This window comes from Chrysoperla carnea, chromosome 1 (assembly GCF_905475395.1).
Source record: "Chrysoperla carnea chromosome 1, inChrCarn1.1, whole genome shotgun sequence".
Taxonomy (NCBI): Eukaryota; Metazoa; Arthropoda; class Insecta; order Neuroptera; family Chrysopidae; genus Chrysoperla; species Chrysoperla carnea.
Window position 1 is genome coordinate 101,232,766 of NC_058337.1, and position 26,116 is coordinate 101,258,881.

General features: G+C 29.2%; 1 protein-coding gene across 4 annotated transcripts in view; it reads left to right on the top strand.

Moving 5' to 3' along the window:
- Positions 1–26,116, top strand: part of LOC123290556 (retinoic acid receptor RXR-alpha-B) — a 148,871-nt gene that overhangs the window by 109,445 nt on the left and 13,310 nt on the right. For 3 of the 4 annotated variants that reach the window (XM_044870778.1, XM_044870774.1, XM_044870775.1), the window contains exons 2-4: positions 5,375–5,705; positions 25,038–25,215; positions 25,286–25,447. In XM_044870778.1, coding sequence (XP_044726713.1) covers positions 5,375–5,705; positions 25,038–25,215; positions 25,286–25,447 — 671 coding nt within the window. The remainder of the gene's footprint in view (positions 1–5,374; positions 5,706–25,037; positions 25,216–25,285; positions 25,448–26,116) is intronic. The other variant, XM_044870776.1, reaches the window with a different exon arrangement.

Sequence of the window (26,116 nt, forward strand, 5' to 3'; positions counted from 1 at the left end):
ATAACATCATCTTTTTATTAATTCATCATCAGCTTAATAACGATGGATCATGATTATTATCAGTCTCATCATTTGATAATGATTGTTTATGTGTTGATAGTGTGATAAACTTCCACAATACGTATTATGGAGAACATTAAATTCGATAATACGGTACCAACAGCGTTTTTAATGTCCGTCTGTATCAACCGAAAGGCCGGGATTTATTACTCAAAATATCAAGTTATTCCAAATTCAATCAATCGATGTATGAGCATGACAACAATGTTTGATTTAAAAGCTCAAAATTTGTTTATAGATAGACTTGCTCAAAGAATATGTGGTTATAATTTCACGGGTTAAGTAATTTTTGTCTCGATGGTTTTTTTTTCTTACTAGATTCTAGATTCTTGTAGTGTTATTTGCTGACCATAGAAATTGCATTACAATACACATAAGTTGCTCTTTATACAATAATCTGAACGCGGGCAAATGCGTTTCTTTCGTTGAGTCTCTATTACACCAATTATTACATGAAAATGAAGTTTGGTGGGCTTATGACAGCGAAAATAGTGTCCCTACATGAATCGAGTTTTTTATTTTCTGCCAGTAATAGTGATGAGTTCATCAACTTGCACAGAACTAAAAACTAAAATATGGACCTTGGTTCATGTTCTGATTCTGGAAAACCCGAAGACGTTCGAAGTAGAGAACGATATTTATTTTGTTAATTTTATAAAATTCAAATTTTGTCTAAAAAAAGGCCTGTTTAACTGAACCTGCCTGTTTAATTTAAAATTGAAGAACTATAAATAGTTTTGGAATATTTTAAAATTTTAAGTACGTAAGTTTGAAAATGAACTGATATACAGGGTGCTATTTTAACTAGACATTTGCAAAAAAAAGTCAGATACAAAAAATTGTTTCAGGCAAAAGTTTGATCACTGCCAAATACATTATCATTTTTTTGTAGATAGATTCCAGGTTAAATATTGATCAACTTCATTTTTTCAAATGGAATCTCATATTATTTGGAGGTGATTTTTATTTTATAGGGGGGGAAGATAACTTTTACCTGAAGAAATTAATTTTTAAATGCATATTTTTTGAGATCTATGCAAAAAATAACAGATATTTTTATTGATTTCTTATCCGAGAACTTCCGTTTTATTTAAACACGAAATCATTGGGATTTTTTTCAAATTTCTTTTATATATTTTTTTGCAAATGTTAAGTTAAACAAGTGAAAACAAACAATTGACTGAGTTAATTGTTGAAATACCATTTATAGATAGTGTTGATTACTCAATCACATTACACATATACCTATACATGCCATACATACATAACTGATATTCCCATATAAATACATACTATAAAATTTGAATCTAATCTGTACCCTTGTGAGTAAACAGTGATGTTTACAAAAAAATGCTTCTACCAAAAGTTGTTTATTTTTTTAAAAGGAACATCTTTGTTCTATCTCTAACAGTTTACAAGATGAGACCTACGGACCCAAGACCCAATTGACCTGTTGTTGCTCATTTACAAACTCTACCTCACTTTTTACGTCCTGAGTGCGCTGTAAAAATTTCAGCTTGATATAATTTTTCGTTTTTGAGTTATCGTGTTCACAGACGGACGGACGGACGGACAACCGAAAATGAACTAATTAGATGTATCTATGAACACCTATACCAAAACCTTTTTTGTTGCATCAATATTTTTAAGCATTACAAACTAATGACTAAACTTAATATACTATGTATATTTCATATATACATGGTATACAAATCACCCTGTATATAGATAATTGAAAATAAATAACTAAAGCCTTAAATCATGAGAAATTTTAATCAAAAGCTGACCACTCCATGTGTTTTTTTATCTAGTCTAGACACCAAAAATAGAAAGAACAAAAATTTCTTAATTCACCTGATATCACAACTTACTAACACAATATTTTTAGCTTATAATTAATATGACTTTTATGACTACACCATATTTTAATGGGATGTGATGTGACAAAGTGGGAGGATGTGCATCAATTTTGTATGATGCAAATAAAAAATTTTTCAATTTGCATAATATAATAATAAAAATTTATATTAAAATATTCATTTAAATCATATCTAGTTAGTAAATATTTGTTTGTGTGTAATAAATAAAAATGACTTGAAGTCAAATTAAAATTAGCAACATTACAAAGTCAAATATTTACTTTGATATATTTGTCATATAAATTTAAATTAATGAACTATAATTAGTTAATTTGTTGCAGCTAAATGATTTTTAGAAAATTTCACAATATGTGATTTATAATAGCAATATTTCTTAGGCGAGTTTGATACATTCATTGATGAATTATAGTAAAATTTTTTCTATAAATATTTCAAGTCTACTACTAATGATTATAACCGAGGAATTTGTGTTTTAAGGATGTATGAGCACAGTAGTGGGGGAACAAATTTAAAAAATATATATTTTTAATATTGTTGTTAAAGATTTTTGATTATAAGTTGACGTTATAAGACGAAAAGTAAGAATAAAATTTGAAATAAGAAAAAAATAATTTCAACTTTAAATCTACCCTCCTTTTACATCCCTTATATGGATGGAAACACTTGGTTTTTTTCTTTTCTATGTCATTGCTTATATGTTAACTTTCTATTAAAAAGTTTTTTTTTTTTTTTTTTTTTTTTAATTTGTTTTCATTCCTTCCAACTGAAAAATATTAAAATGTTTCGAAATATGTCGTTTTTTGAGATTCCTCCATAAGAGTCAATGTATTTTATATCGATTTTCAATGGTTAAGGAGGATCCTTCACCAGTAATAAAAAAATAAATTAGTAGAAAATGATCCAAATTTTTAGTATGTTGTAGTTAACGATACATATTATTAAATCAAAAAAAAATTTGGGTATCTTATCGATCAATTAAGAGAGTAATTAATTAATTAAAAATACACTAAATAACATAGCATGATATGAGGATGATTATGTTATTTAGTGTATTTTTAATTAAGAATTACTCTCTTAATTGATCGATAAGATACCCAAATTTTTTTTTGATTTAATAATATGTATCGTTAACTACAACATACTAAAAATTTGGATTATTTTCTACTAATTAATTTTTTTCTATTACTGGTGAGGGATCCTCCTTAAAGAATTTTTTCTTACTTTACATGGATCTAAGCTGAAGTTTAGCCACATATTCTTTGAATAAAAGTCTAATTATAAAAAAATTTTGAGCCTTTAAATCAAACTTTGCAAATTTTGAGCTTAAAAACCATGAACCTATATTGAAGAGATATTCAAAGTGGGTTATTTTAATCTATAATGGCTAATAGCTCGTTTTGTAGTTAATAAATAAAAAAATAGCTGAAACAAAGTTGCAGAGCATGATTGGGATCATCATGTTCTGACATCAGATTGAACCTAGTTCTTTGGGGTTCTTTAATAGTCAGTTTCGACCCTAAACGGTAAGAGATAGAATAACACTTTAAATTAGAGAGTTGATCCTTACACAAAAACTATCATCCAAACCATTTTTTCGAAAATCCTTCAATTTTCAGAGGAAATGCGACTTAAATATATGTCATTATTGCATTTAATCGAAAAAAACAAGCTAAATACGGAAAAATGTTTTAGCCAAAAGTTGTCAAGGGCAATGAAGGACATAGGCCTGTGCCCATGACTTTGACCTACAATTACCGATAAACTTTCTATTAAATGCAATGACATATTTTTAAGTTGCATTTTCTCCGAAAGCTAAGGTTTTTCAATAAAAAGTTTGAAACAAAAATTGTTATTTTTTTTATGAGGAGCAACATTCTTATTTAAAATGTTTCTATCTCTTATCGTTTAGAATCTAATTTGACAATTAAAGGAACCCGAAGAACTAGGTCTAATCTGATGACAGAAAATGATGCCCCCCCCCCCCATCAAACTCTACAATTTGTGTATGAGTTATTTTTTGATTGGTTCACTGCAAAACGAGCTATTAGCCATTATAGATTAAAATGACCACTCTGTATATATTTGTGGCTGTATATATTAATATCGATTATTAATATTTTTCCCATTTTCAATAAAAAAAGTATTACAGTTATTAAAAGTAGGTTCTATTATTTAATATATTTTTAATTCTATCGAATTAAATTTTTATAGCTTTATCTACAGTGAAATCTTTTCATAATGACATTTAAGGGTAAAGATAGTGTACATTTTTTGTCTTTTATTATACAGAAATTTGGAATACGAAATCACAAATACGATACAAAATAAAATTTTGAAAGATGGGATAACATAAAGTATTTAGTAATTATCAGCGGCGCTTTTTGTCTTCAAATTGTTATTGAAAAAAATGTGTGCTTAAACCCGGTAAAATCCGTCATTGATCATGAATACTAATTTGAGGTCAAAATTATCAAATAATGTTCAGACATTTTTCTCTTAGCCCTTCGGTTTTCGAAAAAAATTAATAAAATTTGAAATACTCGATCTTCACGATGTATAGTGTAAAGCTTACTCAACAAAATCCCCCAAAAATTTTTGATCTAATTGAATTTTAAGCGTTTATTATTGTTAATTGTTATGAGAGCGCGCAAATAATCACTGAAAAATTACGATTTTCTGTCCTATATAAGCTAGAAAGGTGGGATTTTCACCAATTGACTCAAAATAAAGTCAAATTAACAGGAACGTTCGAGAAATTTCATTTTCTGCAACGTAACCCCCGGAAAGTTCGGAAAAAACTGTTATTCCAAGTTTGCGTTGTGCAAAATCAAATTTTCCGTTTTTTTCCGTTCAGAAGAATTCATAAAAAATCTAGAAGTTTACTTACCAATGACAGTGTATGAATATCTATTTCAACTGCAAACTCGATTGTCAGTTTAGCGACAACAAATATTTCAGCAAGGTGGGTTCCCACTGTTGTTAGCAAACAATTTGAAGTTTGGAGCATTATTATCAGTGCAAACATTGATTCGAAGTCAGTCGTAGTAAACAAATGCCACTGTATTTATTGTAATAGATTATAATGAATGTGTGTACACACACATAGGTACGTGTGTATTGTGTCGTCAATCAAATTAATGGGGTCACATTTTAATTGAATTTAGGATGGTGTAAAAATTGGGACAATATTTAATTACAAGCTTCAATTACATAAAGTAACTTATTATATATTATATTTTACGACTATTACTTATTTCAATTTATTATACAGTGAGTTCATTTCAAAAGTATCCACCCTTAATAACTCTTGATGAATAAAAAAAATTTTATGAACTATTTTCACTATATAATCTAAATGAAATACTTTTCAAAAATTAGTGTAAAACACTATTCTTAAAACAACTAATATTAATAATTGTCTTTTTATTTTTCAGGCCTAAGTCTTGATCAAAATTTATCAATGGGCTCAATGGGTCCACAATCACCATTAGACATGAAACCAGACACAGCAACTTTAATAAATGCTGGTGGTTTTTCACCGACTGGTGGACCACACAGTCCAGGTGGTTTTGGCTCAGCTGGTCTGGGTGGTGTCGGTGGTGGATCTCAAAGTGGTATGTTAAGTCCAGGTAGTGGTGGTGGAACACCAAGTAGTGGTAAAGGTAATACGTCACCGTATCCACCAAATCATCCTCTTAGTGGCTCAAAACATTTATGTTCAATATGTGGTGATCGCGCTAGTGGCAAACATTATGGTGTATACAGGTAAGGATTCATTATTTGCGAATCTTTTTTAGAGTTTAATTAATTATGTTGAGTAAGTTGAATTTTACCGAAAAATCAAGTTCTCGATAAAAAATCTTTTAATGGAGTTTTGTACACGAAGGTAAATCGGTTGGATAAGAGTTTCTAATGATTAATCATGGCATAGATAACAAAACACAAAATTAATTTTTATAAAATATAAGAATTATTATTATTTTTTTTAAATAAATTCATTAAAATTGTACATCCAATCACGTGACAGCAAACACCAATCGGATGTACTTTGAAGATACTACGTCACGCCATATAAAAGGCTAGGCAAGCTTACAAGTACAAAAACATGTAAACTTGCAAATACTTATAAACTTTTATATACAAATATGATTGTATGTCACGGTTTAATGTCATTCAGGACGTCATGACACTCTACACTGTTTTAGAAGTAAATTTGAATTGGTTTTTTTAAAATTCAAAATACATAAGGTAAAGAGTTTTTTTTTTTTAAATACAGTCAAACCTGGATAAGCGAGAGTTCAAGGGAGCACATTCCCATGGGTAGCGTTTCTCTCTTATAGAGATTCGCAGCAATAACAAGTCACAGAAGTACGAATGTTGTAAATATGTAATGTGATTGTAGCTATAGTTCCTCCTAAATAATATCAATAAAAAGAAAGCTCGACTGTCGCTTATAGAGGTATAGATAAGTAACAGTCTCACTTACGGAGGTACATGAAGGAAAAACGTAAAACTCTCTCTTACAGAGGTTTCTGTTTCTCGCTAATAAAGGTTTTGGGAGCTTAAAATGACGGGTGCTGGCTATTACTCTAACTTATAGAGGTTTCTCACTTATTCAGTTCTCACTTACCCAGGTTTGACTATAATACTTTCTTGGTGTAAATCAGATACTAATGTAATTCGTATAAACCAATTTTTCAATTGGGACTTTCTTTATAAATGGACATGCTCTCTATGTCAAACCCTTCAACAGTTTTTTTATTTTTTCTAATCTTGCTGGGAAATCTTGTAAAAATGAAGGCGGATCAAATTAAACTCCAAAATTTCAACTCTAAATTTTATCCGCTTACTACAATATCACTATTAATTTAGAAATTATTTTTAGAAACTATTTTAAAATTATCCAATTTCTATGTCGTCGTAAAAATAAGATAAAATTTTTTGAAGTTATCTTAAACGCTTGATTCTTTGTATTGAAGTCGTTTTTTAGGTAATAAAAACTTTGAAGTAACAAAATTAATCATATTTCTTACAATTTTGAGATATTCAGTTTTGGCTTCCAACAATTTGGATTTAATTTACAACTTAAAAAGGCGTCTAAGCATTATATTGTTAAAACTTCGTTTAAAGATTGCTAAATTTGGTGTTTTAATTAACTGAAAAATTGGCTATCTATTAGGTACCAAGTATTTATAAATTAAAAATTGGCAATTACAATATTATTTGTTAATCATTAAATTGATTAAAAATTGTTTGCGTAAATATTTTTGACATTTTGAAGTTTTATTTTTTTGTCATTTTACATTTTGTTTAAGTTCAAAGTAGTTGTCAAAGACAAATTATTAATTTGTTTAATAACAGAAATTAAATTATTTTTTAGTGAGATGAAGAAAACCTTCAAATTTGTTGTTTTAAATTCTAAACGCCAATGTACTCTAAAGTGTTGTCAAAAAAATTTAATTATTCTTTTTTTTTATTTTGACTTTTGGATAATTAAAAATAAATTTACAAGGATTTGGCGATGTCAACCATATTTCATTCTTTAAAATAATGAAAGGCATCGCCAAGTTAATGTTAAAACAAATGTGTTAAAAAAAATTCCGTTGTTATATTACAAATTCAAACTGTATTACTACATATTATATTACATAGAATCCTATCTAACCAAAGTGGCACTGAGCAAGAAATATAAATGTATGTACACTCGTATCTACACTCTCTCTTGCTCAGTGCCACTTTGGTTTGATAAAACTATAGTTTTGTTTTGTCTGAATCACACTTCGTAAGCGAGAGAATGTCCTTAACAAAAGTCTCTTACGTCGAGCTGGGGAAGTAGATCCCAGTGTAGTTTTCTCGATAGCTTTAATAGTATGTTTTTATTAAAAATTCAAAAAAAAAAATGTGGCTATTTTCGGTTGTCTAGAGTATTATCTTAACTATCGAGAAATGGAAAAGCAGCCTTGACGAAATTGTAAAAGTTTTTTTGACTACTACACCTCAGCTAAAATAAAGTTAAAATAAAATTTCAAAATCATACATAATAAAATAAAACCTTCAAAATCTATTATATAAAAATGAATCGCTGAATGTGTTTCTAAGCGCAAATCTCGAGAGCAGCTGAAACAATTTCGCTAGTTCTTTTTTTATTATATTCCTTGAAGTACGAGGATGGTTCTTACGGAGAGAAAAATTAAAAAAATTGCCTGAAAAAGTCTAAAAACAACACTTTTCTATATTCCCATACAGAAGATTCGTAATAATTGTTAAGTCAATTTGAACTTTAATACCATACCATAAAGTTTAAGTGTTAGTAGAGGGGTTCCGGGAAAGCAAAACAATTGAGTGACGTTAGTATCGTATAAATATTAATGTTGCGATTGTAACATTACTCAAAAACAAATTGTCTATGGTAAAATGTAAATTGTCTGTGGTAAAATGTCAATTGAAATGTAAACGTCTCTTTGCTGTGCATGCATCTATAATATTGCTAAATCTAAAAGCTATAAATTTCTATAAAATTAAAAAAGTGTCGTGTGTTTGTGACTTATCACAAAAAAAAAAAGAATCGACTTTTAGGCGCTCCGAAGTTCGTCGGGTCAGCTAGTAAAAAATAAAATTGAAAACTAATAAAAGTTAAAAAAATGTCATTTTTATTTCAAATAACTTACAAAATATTTGTAAAAAATCTCACACAATATAAACCGCCAATCTATTTGTGACAAGATGATAGCAAATGTGGGGAATTATTAGAATGTCATTGGGTATGTCTTTAATATCTGATTTTTCTAAATATTCTTCAGACATTTGAAGGTTGTTAGTATAGTATAATTTCTATAATAATTACATTTCAACACATCTCTTTATACGTCTCGTTTTGCATCATTATCAAGAACGCCTAAGTATAGTAAGTTTCAGTTTTTGTGTCAACCAACAATTGATCAATTGTTGGTTATGGTAAATAAACTGTTTCCAATTATTTCATGTTTATTACTATAAAAATTTTTTATATATATTTTGTTTGCTGAAAAAACGTTTTTTGAGAAATTAACTGTTATCAATAGCATAGCAATGTTTTATATAAGCCACAATAGCTACCAAACTACACAGGCGCGAGAATAAGGAAAAGAAGCTTGCCTGTATTCGTCTAAGTGCCTCGTGTTGTCTTTGACTCTGATACAAAAAAACCGCCTTTTCGAAGAAGCCGGGCAAGGCGGGGCGAGGATAGGCGAGATCACAAGTATCACCTCCATATTTTCGTTGTAAAAGAAGCTTAGCTTAATATGACAAGTTTCATTAAAACCGACATTACTATCTTAAGTTGAGCTTAAAGTAATAATTTATATAAGTCGATTACTTTTTTATAAATTGTTATCGATTGGTTTTTTTTTAACATTACTTTACCTTCTAAAAAATTTTAAGATGAAACTCGCACCGATTATTAAAGTGTAAACTTAATGACCTTTCAATATTAGGGCAAAACTTAATGCAATTGTGGTGGAAAGGATGATAAATGAAGCTAAATTTACAAGCACTTTTGAATCTTTATACACACCAATTAAAAAAGAAATACTGAAAGTGAATCAATAAAAACACATTGAATCAATAAAAACATCGCGTTCACATGGGAATATCAATCCATACTAATATTATAAATGCGAAAGTAACTCTGTCTGTCTGTCTGTCTGTCTGTCTGTTACTCTTTCACGCCTATACGGCTGAACGGATTTTGATGAAATTTGGTATGGTGATAGATGATAACCTAGAAATGGTCATAGGCTATAAATAATCACGCCATCGTTCTTAGGGGGTAGGCAGTAGGCAGATAACTGAATTGAGTTAGTGATTTTTTTATGGTTTTTGCTGGGAGTTTTGCTCTATCATGCCTAAACGGCTGAACGGATTTTGATGAAATTTAGTTAGGTGATAGATAGTAACCTAGAAAAGGATATGGAATATGGGGGGAGGGGTGAAAGTGGGAATGTTGCCCAGCAAAGCGGGTAGTTCACAGCTAGTTATCTATAAATATTTATAACTTATATAAATTTTGTTTCAATATAAAACGAGTGAAGTTTCTCTTCTGGCTTGGATCCCCCCATCCTTACATTTTTTTGCCTTTAAAGTAAAAAATATTTATTAAATAACAAGCTTTATAAACTACAAATAACTGCGTATATGTACTTACTGGGTTCCCAAAAATAAGGTAAAACTTACTTAAATGTTATTAAGGTAAAACTTACTTAAATCAGTCCTAAAATCTAATAGAGCCGCCTAAAGTGTCTTGGAGCCAGGAATATCATGAATAAAAAAAAACCAACTATTTCGTTTTTACTTGATTACATAGTCAAGATATGATAGATAACATATCTATTTACAAATTATTATTTGGCTCGAATTGAAAAAGAAAATTAAAATTCATCATTTATCGTTGCTACATGTGATGACAGACATATACATATTTTTCAATTTTACATTTATTAATATTAGAAAAGTTTTTTTAGAACTTTCGCCAAAAAATTCTGTACACGGGTCATTTACTGTTCGATGATATCCTTGAATGATATACCTACATACATTACTTACTTGTTAATTAATTTTTCTTTTTTGAATAACAAGGACATATTTAATGCTCGTGTGTTTATTTTTAATCATTTAAGAAAATATTGACCGTTAAATATGTGTTAAATAATTTTTCACTCTTTATTTATACCATACTAGCTTTATACCCGCCCGCTTCACTGGGCTTAAAAGTAAAAACCACCGCTTAATAGTCTCCACCTCTCTTGATCTCACTTATCCTTCTTCCATAACACTCGCAGGGATTGTTTTACACAGCTAAAATATACGCACAGGAAATCAAAAAAGTATATCAGAAAAGATGGCCACGATTTGTTTGACATTTATTTGTTTAAAACTTTTACAGAAATCTTTAATTTATGGTTCAAAGTGATGATCATAGATGGAGCAGCAAAATTACAGATTAATTTAATTTTTTTTTAATTTATCTTTATAAATTATAGCTCATGTGTTATTCTGATGTATGAGCTATATTGTTGTGAAGATCCAATCAAATCCATTCAAACAAACAAACAGACAAACATCCTTACTTTCACATTTATAATATGTAGGGATATATTATATATACATTAATACATAGTTTTTTTCAGTCACGTCGCAATGTGAGAATTTTTAACAGTGCCAAAAATTAAAGGAAGAGAGAAAAAGTCATTGTTTGATGTACTCCACATGTTTTGTCGATTCATAAATTGTTTTCTTATCGCGAATATTCTAAACTGATGTTAATTTTACAAATTTCAAAACCTTAAATAACACATAAATTCTCTAGCTTCTTCGCAATCGCTTGTACTTTTTATCTTAAAGACAGATATATCTCACCAACTTTAAAAATGCTGTTTTGAGAAAAACGCGTTTAAAATTTCAAAAGAGGTTTACACTAATTTTTTTTTTATATGTTTCAACGTTTTCTCAGAACAACTTGCAATTTTCAGAGAATATACTTAAATATATGTAAGTTCCGAAAATGCAAAATACTGGACATAACCCCTTATTTAAAAAAACTTTTTTGTTCTTCAAGATTTTCTGTCTCTCATACCGTTTAAAAATATTCAATTTTTTGATCAAAGGTTAGGGATTCGTGTCTTATTTCAATAATGGTACAACATCTGATCCCAAAACTGTAAAAACACTTATTCTTAGTATTTTATCCTCTATATCACTTTACTCCTTTGGTACGATGTTTAAGTTAGGATTAATGGCTGAATTAGACGAGGAACGTCTAACAATCTATTACCCATTCATTTGGAGGTGTAGGAAGTTTCTAGTTTTATAATTTTATGATAAATCTATTTTTGTGGGAGTTTAAATTTAATTGGATGGTACGGTACACTAAAAATAATATTTATTTAATAAATTTTATGGCCTTACAAATTGTAGTGATTATCTAAAAAAAAAATAATAATATTCTGCCTTACCCAATAACCTAAATTCATAAAATATTTTTTATCATTTAAAAAGGACCTTGAACGTAAAATACATACACATGGTATGTTTTAAATATATTTTTTGATAATGTTACTAACCAGTTCATTAAATCATCATCACATTTTTATTTTTAATTAATGAATAAAAACTACAATTTTTTGATAAAGTTGGTTCATTGCGCTTTGTTCAATATTAAAATATCCGGTAGGTGGGGTGAAAATATTTTAAAATTATTTTCGTATTGTTAATACTTTGAAATAAATAGTGAAAAAACTGTCTTGAAAAAATTTTTATAATGTAAGGCAAAGTTACAAAAAGTATTCCGGAAATCATAATAAAATGCGTTTAAAAAACGATATATCCCATGTTGAATCCAAGGATCCGTTGATAAATGCCCGAAATTTTTCAAAAACTTGAATGCAGTTGATTTTTATCAAGAGCTGTTTAAAGAAAGGAACCGAAATTAATGAAAAATCAAGTGCATTCAATATTTGTGCAAGCATGGCTTGCAAAAAACGTTTTCTAAGCTTACTATAGCTTTCAGAATACACTGCAAATAATCTGTTAAAATCAATTCGATTCAAAAAATGTAAATTTTTCATGAAAACGTAGACACTTAGACAGTTAGCTATGGGAAAGTTTATGGTATTAGATATTTAACAGTGTTGTATTTAAGTTAAACAAGTTTTGATCGTTTAAATCTTACAGTTCTTTATAGTAATTTAATTATTCAAAGTTGTGACAAGAATCGATTAGTAGACTCCAAGACGTTAAAATTGCTGCTAAATTTTCAGAAAATACCGAATATTTCGAAAACCGTGAAGTGAAAGTGAAGTAAATCTTATTGAAAAACATCTTTGTGTTGATCGTTTGCCATAAAAATAAAATAATAAAAATGGTGTTCCATTTAAAGAAATACAACTGTGATACATTCCGCGTTTCCAGTCATCCTGTATATTACGAAAATAATTTTAAAATGTACGTTTAGCCATAATCTTCCGTGTAGTATAGCGTGAACAATTCTTTGTTTTATACATAGGAACGTCCATAAAAACTCTTCTTACTTCATATATTTTATATGGCTAAGGAGATAGCTTACAATCGGTATAAAATAAATTCGACATTTTTTCAATAAATATTGAATTTCAGATGAGCGGAAGCTGCATTCCGTAACGCCGTAACGTCTGCATTACATGCAGACGTTACGGCTGTTTGTTTTTATACCATGCATATATGTAATATGCAAGGTAAACTAAGTTTAGTCCCAAGTTTGTAACGCTTAAAAATATTAATGCTGTGAACAAAATTTTGGTATAGGTGTTTTTAAATTCACCTTATTAGTACGGTTGTCTGTCAGTCTGCCCGTCTGTCTGCCAACACGATAACTCAAAAACGAAAAAAGATATCAAGATGAAATTTTTACAGCGTACTCAGAACGTAAAAAGTGAGGACAAGTTCGTAAATGAGCAACAGAGGTCAATTGAGTCTTGACCTATGGTTCGTAGGACCCATATTGTAAACCGTTAAAGATAGAAAAGTTTATAGGTAAAAAATGTTCTTTTCAAAGAAATAAACAACTTTTGTATGAAACATTTTTTCGTAAACATCACTGTTTACCCGTTAGAGCGCAAATTAGGTTATAGTCAGTGCTGGATTTACACTAGGGGCTTTCGGGGCTAGTGCCCAGGGCGGCAAATTTTCTAGGGCGGCAAAATTTTGAAAGTGAGAAAACATTTTCTATACAATATATAATTAACTAATTCTTTTAAATAAAGATTTTATCTTTCAAGAAATATAATTTATGCATTATGTATCAAATTAAAATTTTGTATATTATAATATATTAAATTTAAGTGAAAACTATGAAAATAAAATTAATTTATTTCCATAAAGGTTTGAACAAATAAAATTTGATACTTTTTTTTTCTGAAATTGATAAATTAATATAGTTTTTTTTGAAGAATTACAAAAATTTTTTTTCCTCATGTTTATTGAGAACTCTGGACATAAAGCTGAAGATTTGCTAGTTGCTGTATTATCTGTTCTTCAGTTTTTTTATCTTGATCTCTCAGATTGTCGAAGTCAGTCATATGATAACGCGAATAATGTATCAAGGATTTCATTCTTTCATACAGTACAAACTTTATACAACTTTTTTACTGCATCGACGCATCGCTGGGAAGTCTTACAGTCTCATACTGAAAAAAGAATTGCGTTAAAAACTTTATCTGCAACCAGATGGTCAGCTCGTTATGAACCGGTCGCGGTTCTTTTTTCTGCAATTAATTAGTTATTCTAATTCTTAAAAAATAAGATATCAAAACTATTAAAATAAAATTTCAGTCATAGGGCGGCATTTTCTTCAGTGCCCCAGGGCGGCAGAAATTTAAATCCGGCCTATAGTTGCCATATAGTTGCAATTATATGGGAATATCAGTTATGTATGTGTGACATGTACGTATGTGTAATGTGATAGAGTAATTAACAATGTCTATACATGGTCTTTCAACAATTAACTCAGTCACTTGTTTGTTTTCACTTGTTTATATTTTTATTTTATTTTTCATTTTTTCATGTTAGCTACAAATTCTATTGAAAAACTATTTGCCAATATTGTTTTTTATTTTTTTACATTCCTAAAGGTTGGCACATGATTCATGTGCTTTGTTTTGTAACTTATATATTTTACATAAATATTCGTTTAAAATATTTTTTAAATTGTTTTTTAATCGTATTCAAATTTCATTTTAATTATTTTTCTATTTTTGATTATTGATTTTATCGAAAAAAAATTATCATTGCCAAAATTTTGTTTAAAATTTACAGTCTATATTATGAACTTTTCAAATAATTGTTGGTCATAATAAAGTAGACAAGAGAAGCATCATCCGATACAAGATAAAATGAGTCAATTTACACATTAGTAATCCTTCGCTCGACCTTCTATTTTGTGTATCTACAGATATAATAGCAGACAAAGTCATTTATCTTTTTTTTTTAAATGCAATTATTGTGCAACATTTTGTCTGCAAATAAAAAATTTAAACTGAATTAAAACCTTGAAATTTTATACACAAATAAAATAAAAACCAACTAAAATGAACAAGCAGTGTGATGACGGATAAATTAAAAAAAATAAAAAACTAGAAGTAATAAACTTAAAAAATATATATATATAATAATTATTTTATAGAATATTTTATTGGTATGTACCTAATTATTATTTTATTATTAACTATAATAATAATTAGCAATGTAAAAGAGACATAAGAATATTATTATATTTCAATATAATAATCATGATATGGACATAAATTAAAATGCAATTGTTTTATTTTGTCTGCCAATATCATTGGAATTATAGGATGTTAATTATGATCCAAGTGATAACCTCAGAAATTAGCAAAAAATTGATATAGTGGAAGTTTCTTTAGTAATAATCGAACATATAAAGCAATGATCTGTCGATCTTGTGACCAGTACAAAAGTGACGAGGAAGAAATGAAAAACTAGGAAAACTGAAAACTAAATATCGAATCGAAATGAGTATAATTTTGTTGCTCGGGTGCTTTTGGGACCACTGAACTTGAATATCACAACAAAAATGGCCCCCGAGGTACCTAGGCGGGCAGTATACCTCTAGTCTTTTGAAGTATACCTCTAGTCTCTTCAAAACTCGTTACTGCAGGGTTTTCCCAGGGACGAAATATGCTAAAACTTCTCTTCTCGTAAAACTTCAAATGCTTTCCTATTGGAAGTCAGTTAAATTGAATAGAATGATCAGCATTCGTTGAAACTATTATCTCATTAGCACTCTCGTTATGAGCATTTTGCTCGCACTCGATTTAAAACATAAATAACTTTTTTCATCTCCATGTAGAGAGTGTCAAATTTAGCCCCCATGTGTAATTGTAGTTGTTCCTACCTACCTCCACCGGGGAGAAACTAGACCCGAATCAACCTCCTTCGGGAAGAAAAATAGTATGCACACCATGGGAGCAAGTAAATAACATCTCTGATTTCATATTCATTGCCACCCGAATCGAAGCCGAGGGTCAGCTTTCAAAACTAAGTTCTCGCTACCTCCGCCGGGAAGAAATCCGAATCGAATCTACCTCCGCCGGGGAGAAACATAGTACACACACCACGGGAGCAAGTAAATAATGCCTCAGAACTCATGTTTGTCACCCTCGGCTTCCCTTTGGGGGACAATGATCACGAGATCTGAAACATTATTTATTTTTGCTCCCTAAATGTGTAATATACTATTCTTTTTCAAATGGTAGATGTGGTTTAAACTTTTTCTATCTTCATATAACTTCATCTATTTTCGAATTAATAATTTTACAGATTTTACCAACTTATCTACAGTTTTTAGTATAAGCCGTACTCACTCGTTAGTTTAATATAAGCCGTACTGTAAATTTAAAAAAAAAACTTGTGACATAAAATTTTGTAATATAAGTTATGATTTACAAAGTTAAAGAATAATTAACGCGTGAAATATTTGACGCATGTGCAGAATGCGTGAGCAAATCTCTCATTACGCGAGTGCTGACGGGCCATAAACATTAAATATTCAGAAGTTAAAATTACATGCAGTAAGTTGTTAGTTGTGTAGGTATAACTGAATAGTTTATTAATGATATTTGCCGCACTGCTTGTTGCTGCTTACTTCTACTTTTGTTATTGTGCTTCGGTCTATGATGATGGTGTGAATACTTGAATAGTGATGCGGTTTAGTAGTTTAGTTTAGTGTTCCCTTCCACCGCAACCACACACCAGCACCACCTTGAACTTGACTCTTTTGTAGTTAGTATCAAAAGCGAATAAAAATAGCATATTGCATCATCACGAAAATACAAAACATTTTATATTATAATACTTAGTGTAACAATTTATTTCTTTTATTATTATCTTCTTTTTCTTATTTACTTATTTCGCTTTCTATTTAAGAAAAGTAAAATGAATTTAATCAATGTCAAACATGAACAGTATTTAAAAATATTAAAAGGCCATTCATATATAGATGCAGACTTTTTAGGAATATATTTTAATAAAATACCTACCAGAATTTAAGAATAAGTGGAAATAGTCTGCTAATCTCAAACAAGAATTAATATAAAATTTATGTTAACCAGGATTTTTGAGACAGAAAGTTCTTTTGCAATAAAAACGCGTTTGTATTAATAGAAATTAATTTCTAATTAAGGTTGAAAAAGGCATGAACGCCATTCATTTGCGTTGATTTCAAACCGTAATCGCTCACAAGAATATTGATAGAATTATTTTTATTTTAAAATTATTTTGTGAATTTTTTGTATTTTTAGTGATTTTAGTACCTAAATTTAATAACCAAAGTCACCAAAAAGCCAAAAATTGAAAACCATATTCCATTATAATTTTCCTGAAGACTGTTTTAAAATAATTGATTAAAAAAAATATTACAAGGCTTTACAATTAGAGCTATGATTTGTCATTTTTCTGTCAATGAATTTGACTCGTAAAAGATGACCATATAATAATAATAGTATATAAAAGGAACACCAAAAATGGGTCCCTAGCATCTAGGCCAGGGAGTGCTTTATGTCCTCCTTGAGAACCACCTATCACGCGAAGATACGCGATTTTTGGGTATAATATTTTATTTTTACGATTTGAATAATGGAGAAAATATTTTAACATTTGATCAATTATTACAATACCTAATTTCTACGTTCGTCATTACCTACATTTCTAAATTTTCTCGCGGATAATAATCAGCTGTGGCTCGCTCAACTGTGAAGGAATCATAACGTTCTTCTGAACAAAATATGTATTAACCTCTCAAAAATACTTGATTGGAAACTTCTAGACTTTCTCTTCAGAAACGTCCCCAAAAATTCCTCTCACTAAAACAAAACGATTTCGACTGTCCAGAATTCTTATACAATACTTACTATTATGTTCCTAGGTTTTGGATTTAAAACCTACTAAATTTATTATCGTGAGTATTATTTGCTGAAGCTTGACGTACAAATACAGCTTCAACTCATCACTCTTGGAGAGGACGTTGAACTGAAAGATATTGTCAAGTTTGCGAATAAAATTCACAACATTATTCATCCAGCGAATAATAATTGTTCTTTTCTTGTATATAAGATCAAAAAGGAACAAGAATCACCAGATCTTCACAGATCCAACGTTTCGGGCCCAAACATTCTATACCTGACACACTTCAGGTTTCTGCAGGTGTAAATAACATGTATGAAGGTTTTATCGTTCTCCGTATATGCCCGACCAATGGGATCATCAAAGATTCCCATGTTTTGAAGATAGTGGTTCAAGAGTCGAATCACCCTTCTAAGCTAGTGAGAACACAGTTGAGAAGGGTGGTGGGACTTTGAAACACAAAGGTGAAGCAAAGTCGAATGGCCTAGTTAAGGCTGACCATAGATGTAACAAATGATTTGAAATTTTGTGTAAGTATCTCCAAGCCTATAAGGTCGTCCAAACCAAACAACTTGTGGTTTGTGTAGCTGCTTGTGTCATTTCACTTTTAATAATTTCATTTTTATAAGAAATATTAAAATACCACCGTAGTCAATTATTATGTATTATTATATTGACATTGACTTTTTAAATACCGTGCATAATTAAAATTTTTTTTAAATATTTTTTTTTAAAGGTTTGTTTTATTTTTTTGTTTAAAAAAATAATTTAACAATGTTATTCATTTTCAATTAATTTTCGTGTTGCATGTTGTACGGTTCAAATAAATTATTGTGAATTGGTAATAATTTGTGTGACCTTACATTATTGAAATTAAATTCAGAAATAGAGTGTAACCGTAAAAATTAATTTGAATTTAATCGATTTATTGTTATAATCTGTCTGGGGATTATTTAATTTTGTATAAAAAATTCGCTTATACAATGTATTATAATATTTATTATAAAGCCGTATTCAAGATCATTTTTTAAGCAACATGTTCCCAAAATCCTTGATACTATATATTAAGAGTCAAAAGTTAATTTTTTTTTTGTTAAATTAATTTCTGAACAAAGTAAATAATTGTTGGAAATTTTTTATTTTTTTAGTTTTACGCACATACAAAAAATACTTTGCAAGTTTTGTAATTTTTATACCACATATATATGTAATATATATCAAGGTATACTAAGTTTAGTCCCAAGTTTGTAATGCTTAAAAATATTGATGCTACGAACAAAATTTTGGTATTGGTGTTCATAAAATCACCTAGTTTGTCCATTTTCGGTTGTCTGTTTGTCTGTCGTCTGTGTGTTCGTCTGTCATCACGATAACTCAAAAACGAAAAAAGTATCGTAAATGAGCAACATGGGTCAACTAGCTCTTGGGTCCGTAGGACCCATCTTATAAATCGTTAGAGATATAACAAAATTTTAAATGTAAAAATGTTACTTATAAAAAAATAAACAACTTTTGTTTGAAAAACGAAAAAAGTATCGTAAATGAGCAACATGGGTCAACTGGCTCTTGGGTCCGTAGGACCCATCTTATAAATCGTTAGAGATATAACAAAATTTTAAATGTAAAAATGTTACTTATAAAAAAATAAACAACTTTTGTTTGAAACATTTATTCTTCAAAATCACTGTTTACCCGCGAGAGCGCAAATTAGGCGCAAATTGTATAGTATGTATTATATAGGATATAGGAATATCAGTTATGTCTGTGTAATGTGATGTGATGTACATATGTGTAATGAGAGTAATCAACACTGTTCATCTCAGTCAATTGTTTGTTTTCACTTGTTTTTATATAATAGAGTTCTTAAAGCGAATATTTTGAATGATTAGAACTTGTTTCCGAGATAGTTGATTAATTTGTATATAAATGAGAACTGCAGGAAACAAAAATTCCCGTTACCTGATTGAAAATTGCCGCATGTACCCCAACATTTTTAAGGAATACAAAATAATTGTTCTTCTGATTTGCCTAAAAATTTGTATACATAATTTTTCACCGCAGGAATTTTTACCAAAACTGAATCATTTTCGAGATATTGCTACCAAACTTTGAAGCTATTCTATGTAGTACAAAGTTTGGAATGTACTTAAGAACTCAACGCTTTACTATAAAACGATGTACCTAAAGATAAATTTTCTCTCACCATGAGAAATTTATTACAGAAAATTTTTATAACCTCATCTTTTGTCCACGAGTATAATATCAATATTTACTACGCAATATTTAAAAAAACTAACAAAAATTTCATAATAATATGTAAATTAAGCATTTTATTATTTTGGTGAAAAAATGATTCTATAAAAAAAATTTGATTTTAAATATGAATAACAAAAAATTATTATATTTGGTCAAAACATCAGAATTAATTTAAATGAATTACCATAGCTAATAAAAGTTTTTTTTTAAATACAAATACTAGTAGCCATGTCACATCTTAAGTTCTTGGAAAATACATCAGTTTTACTAATAAAAAAATTAAAAACATAATATATTTTTAAATTATTATTTAAAATGATTTGTAACTTATTTTTTACTCACGTGTGTAAAAAGGTTATGGAACTTTTTGTAAATTTAAAATAAAAATACAAAATATTTTGAAGCTTTTTTGTCAATTTCATCCTAAGGCTAAATGGCTACTACAGCCATATTTATTGAAAAGCATAATAATTGACAATATTACAAGAATTTGGGTACAGGCGAGTAAAAAATGCCACATAAAGTCTCAAATCCCTTAGAAACATATTAGTTAACTAGCTTGATATCCGCCCGCTTTGCTTAGTCTTGATTCATTGAGTGTATCAGAATAGGTGGCCATGAATTTTATCTCGTACAACTTTTTTAAAGAAATCTTTAATTTTTAGGTTCAAAATGATGCTCATTGCTAAGTGAAATTTTATAGATTAACTTTAATTTTTTTTTTAAATATATCTTTATAAATTATAGCTCATGCGTTATTCTGATGCATAAGCTAAATTATTGTACGGTTTCATTCAAATCCATTCGGTAGTTTTTGCGTGTTAAGGCGTAACAAACAAACAACATCCTTACTCTCACATTTATAATATACTAGCTTGATTGATACCCGCCTGCTTCACTTAAAAGAAAATACCACCGCTTTATAGCCTTTATCTCTCTTGATCTCACTAACCCCCCTTCCATAACACTCGAAGGGATTGTTTTACCGCCTAAAATATATGCACAGTTTTCAATTATTTTAATTTTACACATCATATAATGAAGCTCAGATTTTGGAATTTTTTTTGTCACTATCGTATTGAGCTCATTTTTGTATAAAATAATAATAAATAGGCTAATAAACTAGCTAAATAAATTAGCTAAAATTTGTACAGCTTGTGTCACGTTTTTAGCTGATTTTTTTAATGCGATTACATTTGAAAGACATCTGTTTAATAAGAAGAATAATGATAATTAATGATGAATGAATTGAAGTTAATATCATATTTTTTAAAGTTAGTTAGTTTAATTATTCATGATGTGATGGGAACTTTAAAGTTAAATAAATGTTTGTTTGAAATAAAAACGTGTGTGTCATCTAATTGTAATATGATCATTAATCATATTCGACATGCTATTCACAAATTATTATTTTGGCAATGACGCCAAATATATCAAATGTAAAATTTCATTCAACATCCAATGTATGATATCTAATGTATGATATTTACTGTCATATATACAGATCATATATCATATTAATCCAATCCTAACTTCCTAAATTTCTAAGCTAAAAGAAACAAAATCTGTAATATTTAAAGTAAATCGTTTACTGCAATGATTCGATTACATTAATCAACACAAATTTTATCCCAGAAGCATAAGTTTAATTTTGAAAGTTTTTTTGACGTGCTCAATACGAATCTGAGCGCAAAATTGCTGCAGCACGTTACGTTTTCGAGAAATTCTTCCCTTAATATGTAAAAAACTTGTTTTGCTACTAAATTCAAAGTCATGTTTTCCCAATGAATAATTATTTTCTCACAAAAAAATTTACGCCATCAGAAAATAGCATTCATTTTCCTTCAAAATCCATTTTGAATTTTATCTATGAGTCATTCATACCCAACTTTTTTTTGTTAAAGCTTGAGGCGCTCAATTTAAAATATCAAAAATGAATCGGAACGCCTCATCTACTCCACATGCCTATTTATTTTTCGATTCATTCTTGATATTAAGCGCCTCAAGCTTTTACAAATAGTCGGGTATTAGTGACTCATAGATAAAATTATTCTTTACTTTTTAGTACAATAAAAGCTTGTCCCTTAAAAAGTATTTTTTATTAAAATTTTTAATTTAAGACTAAAAAAAATGTATATATATCAAATATGATGGAAGCGATAGGAAAATCAGGACGCCACAACCTTACCATGCATTGTCATCCAAACTAAATTTGCATGCAAAATTTCAGCTCAATCGGAAACCGGGAAGTGTATCAAATTTGACTTGCAAGATTTGATTACAAACAGACAACGGGACAGGTGAAACTAAATAAAAGCTTGTAATATCATATGGTTTCTCGAAGACAAAAAAAAAAAAAATGAAACATTCGAATAGTATTTTAAAGTAAGATGGAAGGAAAAGGATTGGTTTCCAATTTTCATATGAGAAAAAATTACATATTGATGTTTCAAATATAATCAAAAAAAGAATTTTTCCTTTTTGTAGATAAAAATATTTCAAAAACCTTATGTATTATAGAAATTCTGAATTAGAATTCCACTCTCCAAAAACTATAAGAAATGTTCTAATAAAAATGGGGTTTCTCAGAATTACACGACTATTACAGAGGCCACCCATGTCATTATTTTTAATCTTTATTTATTTAAACTACCTTCGAATACATACAATTAAATTTATGATGTAGGTGGAATCAGTTACTTCGTAGTTTACCCAAGCGACGACAGAGTGATCATTTTACCGCCCCATTAATTATAATTGACCAGACTGCCGCTGCCTGAAATCGAACCCGTAACCTCCCAGTTCCCTAAGGGGATTGGGCTTCTACTCGCTCGGCTACTTAGACGGTTAAGTGTACGCAGTTTCAATTCAATCTGACTTTTTGAAGTGGATAGAAATCACATTCAAAGATTCAGTAAAAATATGTCGATTTTAAAAATAAGTTCTTCTCGTAACAAAGATGCAGAAAATTTTGGTCAAAAGTGAATATAATTGATATTTCAACAAGTTTTTCGCCTCTTTAATTTATAAAATGAGATCAGATCCCAAACATAGATGGATGATAATTTTATTTAAGTGGACGACTGTTGGATATTTGTTGGTTTGCAAATATAATTATTGGCAATTCAACAGATCTAATTGCAAAATTATGAAAAGGAATCACGTAATATGTATACATAATGATGTGTGTTATCTTAATAAAATTCTTTCCAAGTTTTTCAAACATATACATTTGTTGTTGTTGTTGCAATTAATTTAGCGGAAAAATTAGTACATAGTTTGTTTAATAGCTCTCCCCTCTTTTCATTCTCAATTCAATTCTATTACGAAAATATTTTTTAAATTATCTTCATTAATTTTCACGTTTATAAAATTTAGTTGACAACTTATCAAAAATTTTGTAAACAACTATTTTCAAAAAAACTTTTTTTGTTTGTTTTTGATCTAAGGTCTAAAATATACATCCAAATTTCCAGAAAAAGATCCAGAAATTACACTTTTACTGACAATTACTGAAATTATTAATTACTAACAATTGAAAGAAAATAAAAATAATATAATTCTTTCGATTCCTGCTGTCACGGTTGCTTTTCTAGCGCACATCCAGTTTATTTAACGCAACCGCTCTCAGATGCAAGACCTACTTCATCTCGCGCTATGTTAAAAAAGGAAAGAAATATCCGAAATTCAGGATATATATGCAGCCAAATAGTTTAATTAGCCGATCAATTAACAGCCTAATCTTTTTATTAAATGACGCCGTTTAGTTTGCGGCCTAAAAATATTTTGTCATTCAATCAAACAACTGGGCAAATGACTTGAATCGATAACCCATAACTACTTGCCTAGCCTAGTCATTTAAAATTAGTTCCACTTTCAGGCCACCTGTCGGCAAGCAGCAATATTGTAAGAATGTTGATAAAAATAATATGAATTTACCTGTGACTGTCTCTGTTTGCGTCCAGAGACTCGAACAGTTTAAATTTCCGGGCCTCTGGACGCGAAAAATTTCCAAAGGAAAATTGTTGATCTAAGAAACGGTGTTCATAAATTTAAATCTAAGTATAAACACTGGCTTTTCAGGGAAAAGTTTCAGTACTCAGATACCAACTATGGCGACGAAAATTTAGATAGTCCAATTTCTTTGGAATTGGCTGTGGCAAGTCGAGTAAACTTTTGGCGGCCAGGGATTCCAAAAATATAGTTGTAAGTCTGCTGCAAGTCAGTGTCGCAATAATAGATAAGTTTATTTTAAAGGAGTTTTTTGCGGATCCAAATGTCTTGGGAGAACTATCATTAACAAAAATTATATTTTAATTACTTACAACCGTACTCGGCTATTGAGATACGTTATTTGATCTCATGATTACCAAATAACAATACGTTATATTTTAAATAACGAAAATAAATAATTTCTAATGTCAGATATTTCATATTTTTTGTCAAATGGTCACTCTTTTGTACGAATGGTCTAAGCATCAGCCAGCCACTTCATTAAATATTGTATTAGACTCTACGGCTGAATACCATTCAGGCCGCTAGTTGAACTGGGTCGTTTAGAAAAAAGGTAAGGCTGCTAGTGAGCGGCCAATTAAGCTAATTGGCTGCAAGAAATATATAGTAAACAGAAATATTTACCAAAAATAAAATTTCGCAGTACCTATAAATTTTATTACAAGATTTCAATGAATAAAAAAATTTTCTTAATCAGAAAGTAATTAGCCTAGCTTCTAAGGCTTTATCCACCCAACTTATTTAAAACACAAATGATGTACAATTCTCGGTATAAATTACTATTCACACCTTAGGACTCAGATAATGTTCCCATTAAAAACTTACTCAACTAGTTATATAATAAATTATACAATTTAATTGATATTATATAATAATTTTCATTTCATTTTGTTACAGTTGTGAAGGATGTAAAGGATTTTTTAAACGTACCGTCCGCAAAGATTTATCATATGCATGTCGTGAAGAGAAAAATTGTATTATAGATAAGAGACAACGAAATCGATGTCAGTATTGTCGTTATCAAAAATGTTTAACAATGGGTATGAAACGGGAAGCAGTCCAGGTACAAGATCCGGTATAAACCAATATTATATAATTGATAATGTTTTATTTACATTTGTCTACTATTTTTAATGGGTTCACAGGAGGAACGACAACGAACAAAACATGAACGTGGGGGTAGCGGTGGGGATACTGGTGAAGTGGAAAGCAGTACAAGTGGTACACATTTTGATATGGCTGTTGAAAGGATATTAGAGGCTGAGAAACGTGTAGAATGTAAATTAGAACAACCTGTAGAATTTGAGGTAAATTATTTACTTTATTATAAAATATATTTTTTTTTTTTTGGTTTTATTCAATAACATTTTAAATTGAACGGAACTTAAATAATTATCTATAGAACGTTTAAAATGAGTGAAGAATATTTAATTTTATTCAAATTATTGCAAACGCGTGACATGCTTTCATAAGCATGCTTCAAATTTGATTAAATACGTAAATTTTCATTTGTGTTGCTAAGAGTGTCCGTAATAACAGAGTAATATTACCATTTTAAATTCCAAATATGATATGGTCTCCCTGATATCTTTTTGGTAAACGATCTTTTCCAACGATTAATAAGATAAATAGTTTGCCGCAGAAGCAATTTTTGCAACATGCAGAGTCAGGTTGTTTTTGGCAGCTTCAATTTGTTTTTTAATTTTATTATTTGCTATGCTAGGAAACGGTAGCAATTTTCAAAGATAACAATTATTTTATTTTCTCTCTTTAGGCAGCTGAGCGATTTCATGTAGTCCCAGTAAAATTTATTGAGGAATTTTTCGCTAACGAGTTTTGGTAGAAAGTCGTAAGCTTGTAGGTGCTTTTAAAGTTTAGATACAGCTTCCACTTCTCAAAGCCTTCACCAAAAAAAAAATAAAATAAAAACGAAAATTAAGAAATTAAAAAAAAAAACTGAAGATATAGGCGAAGAT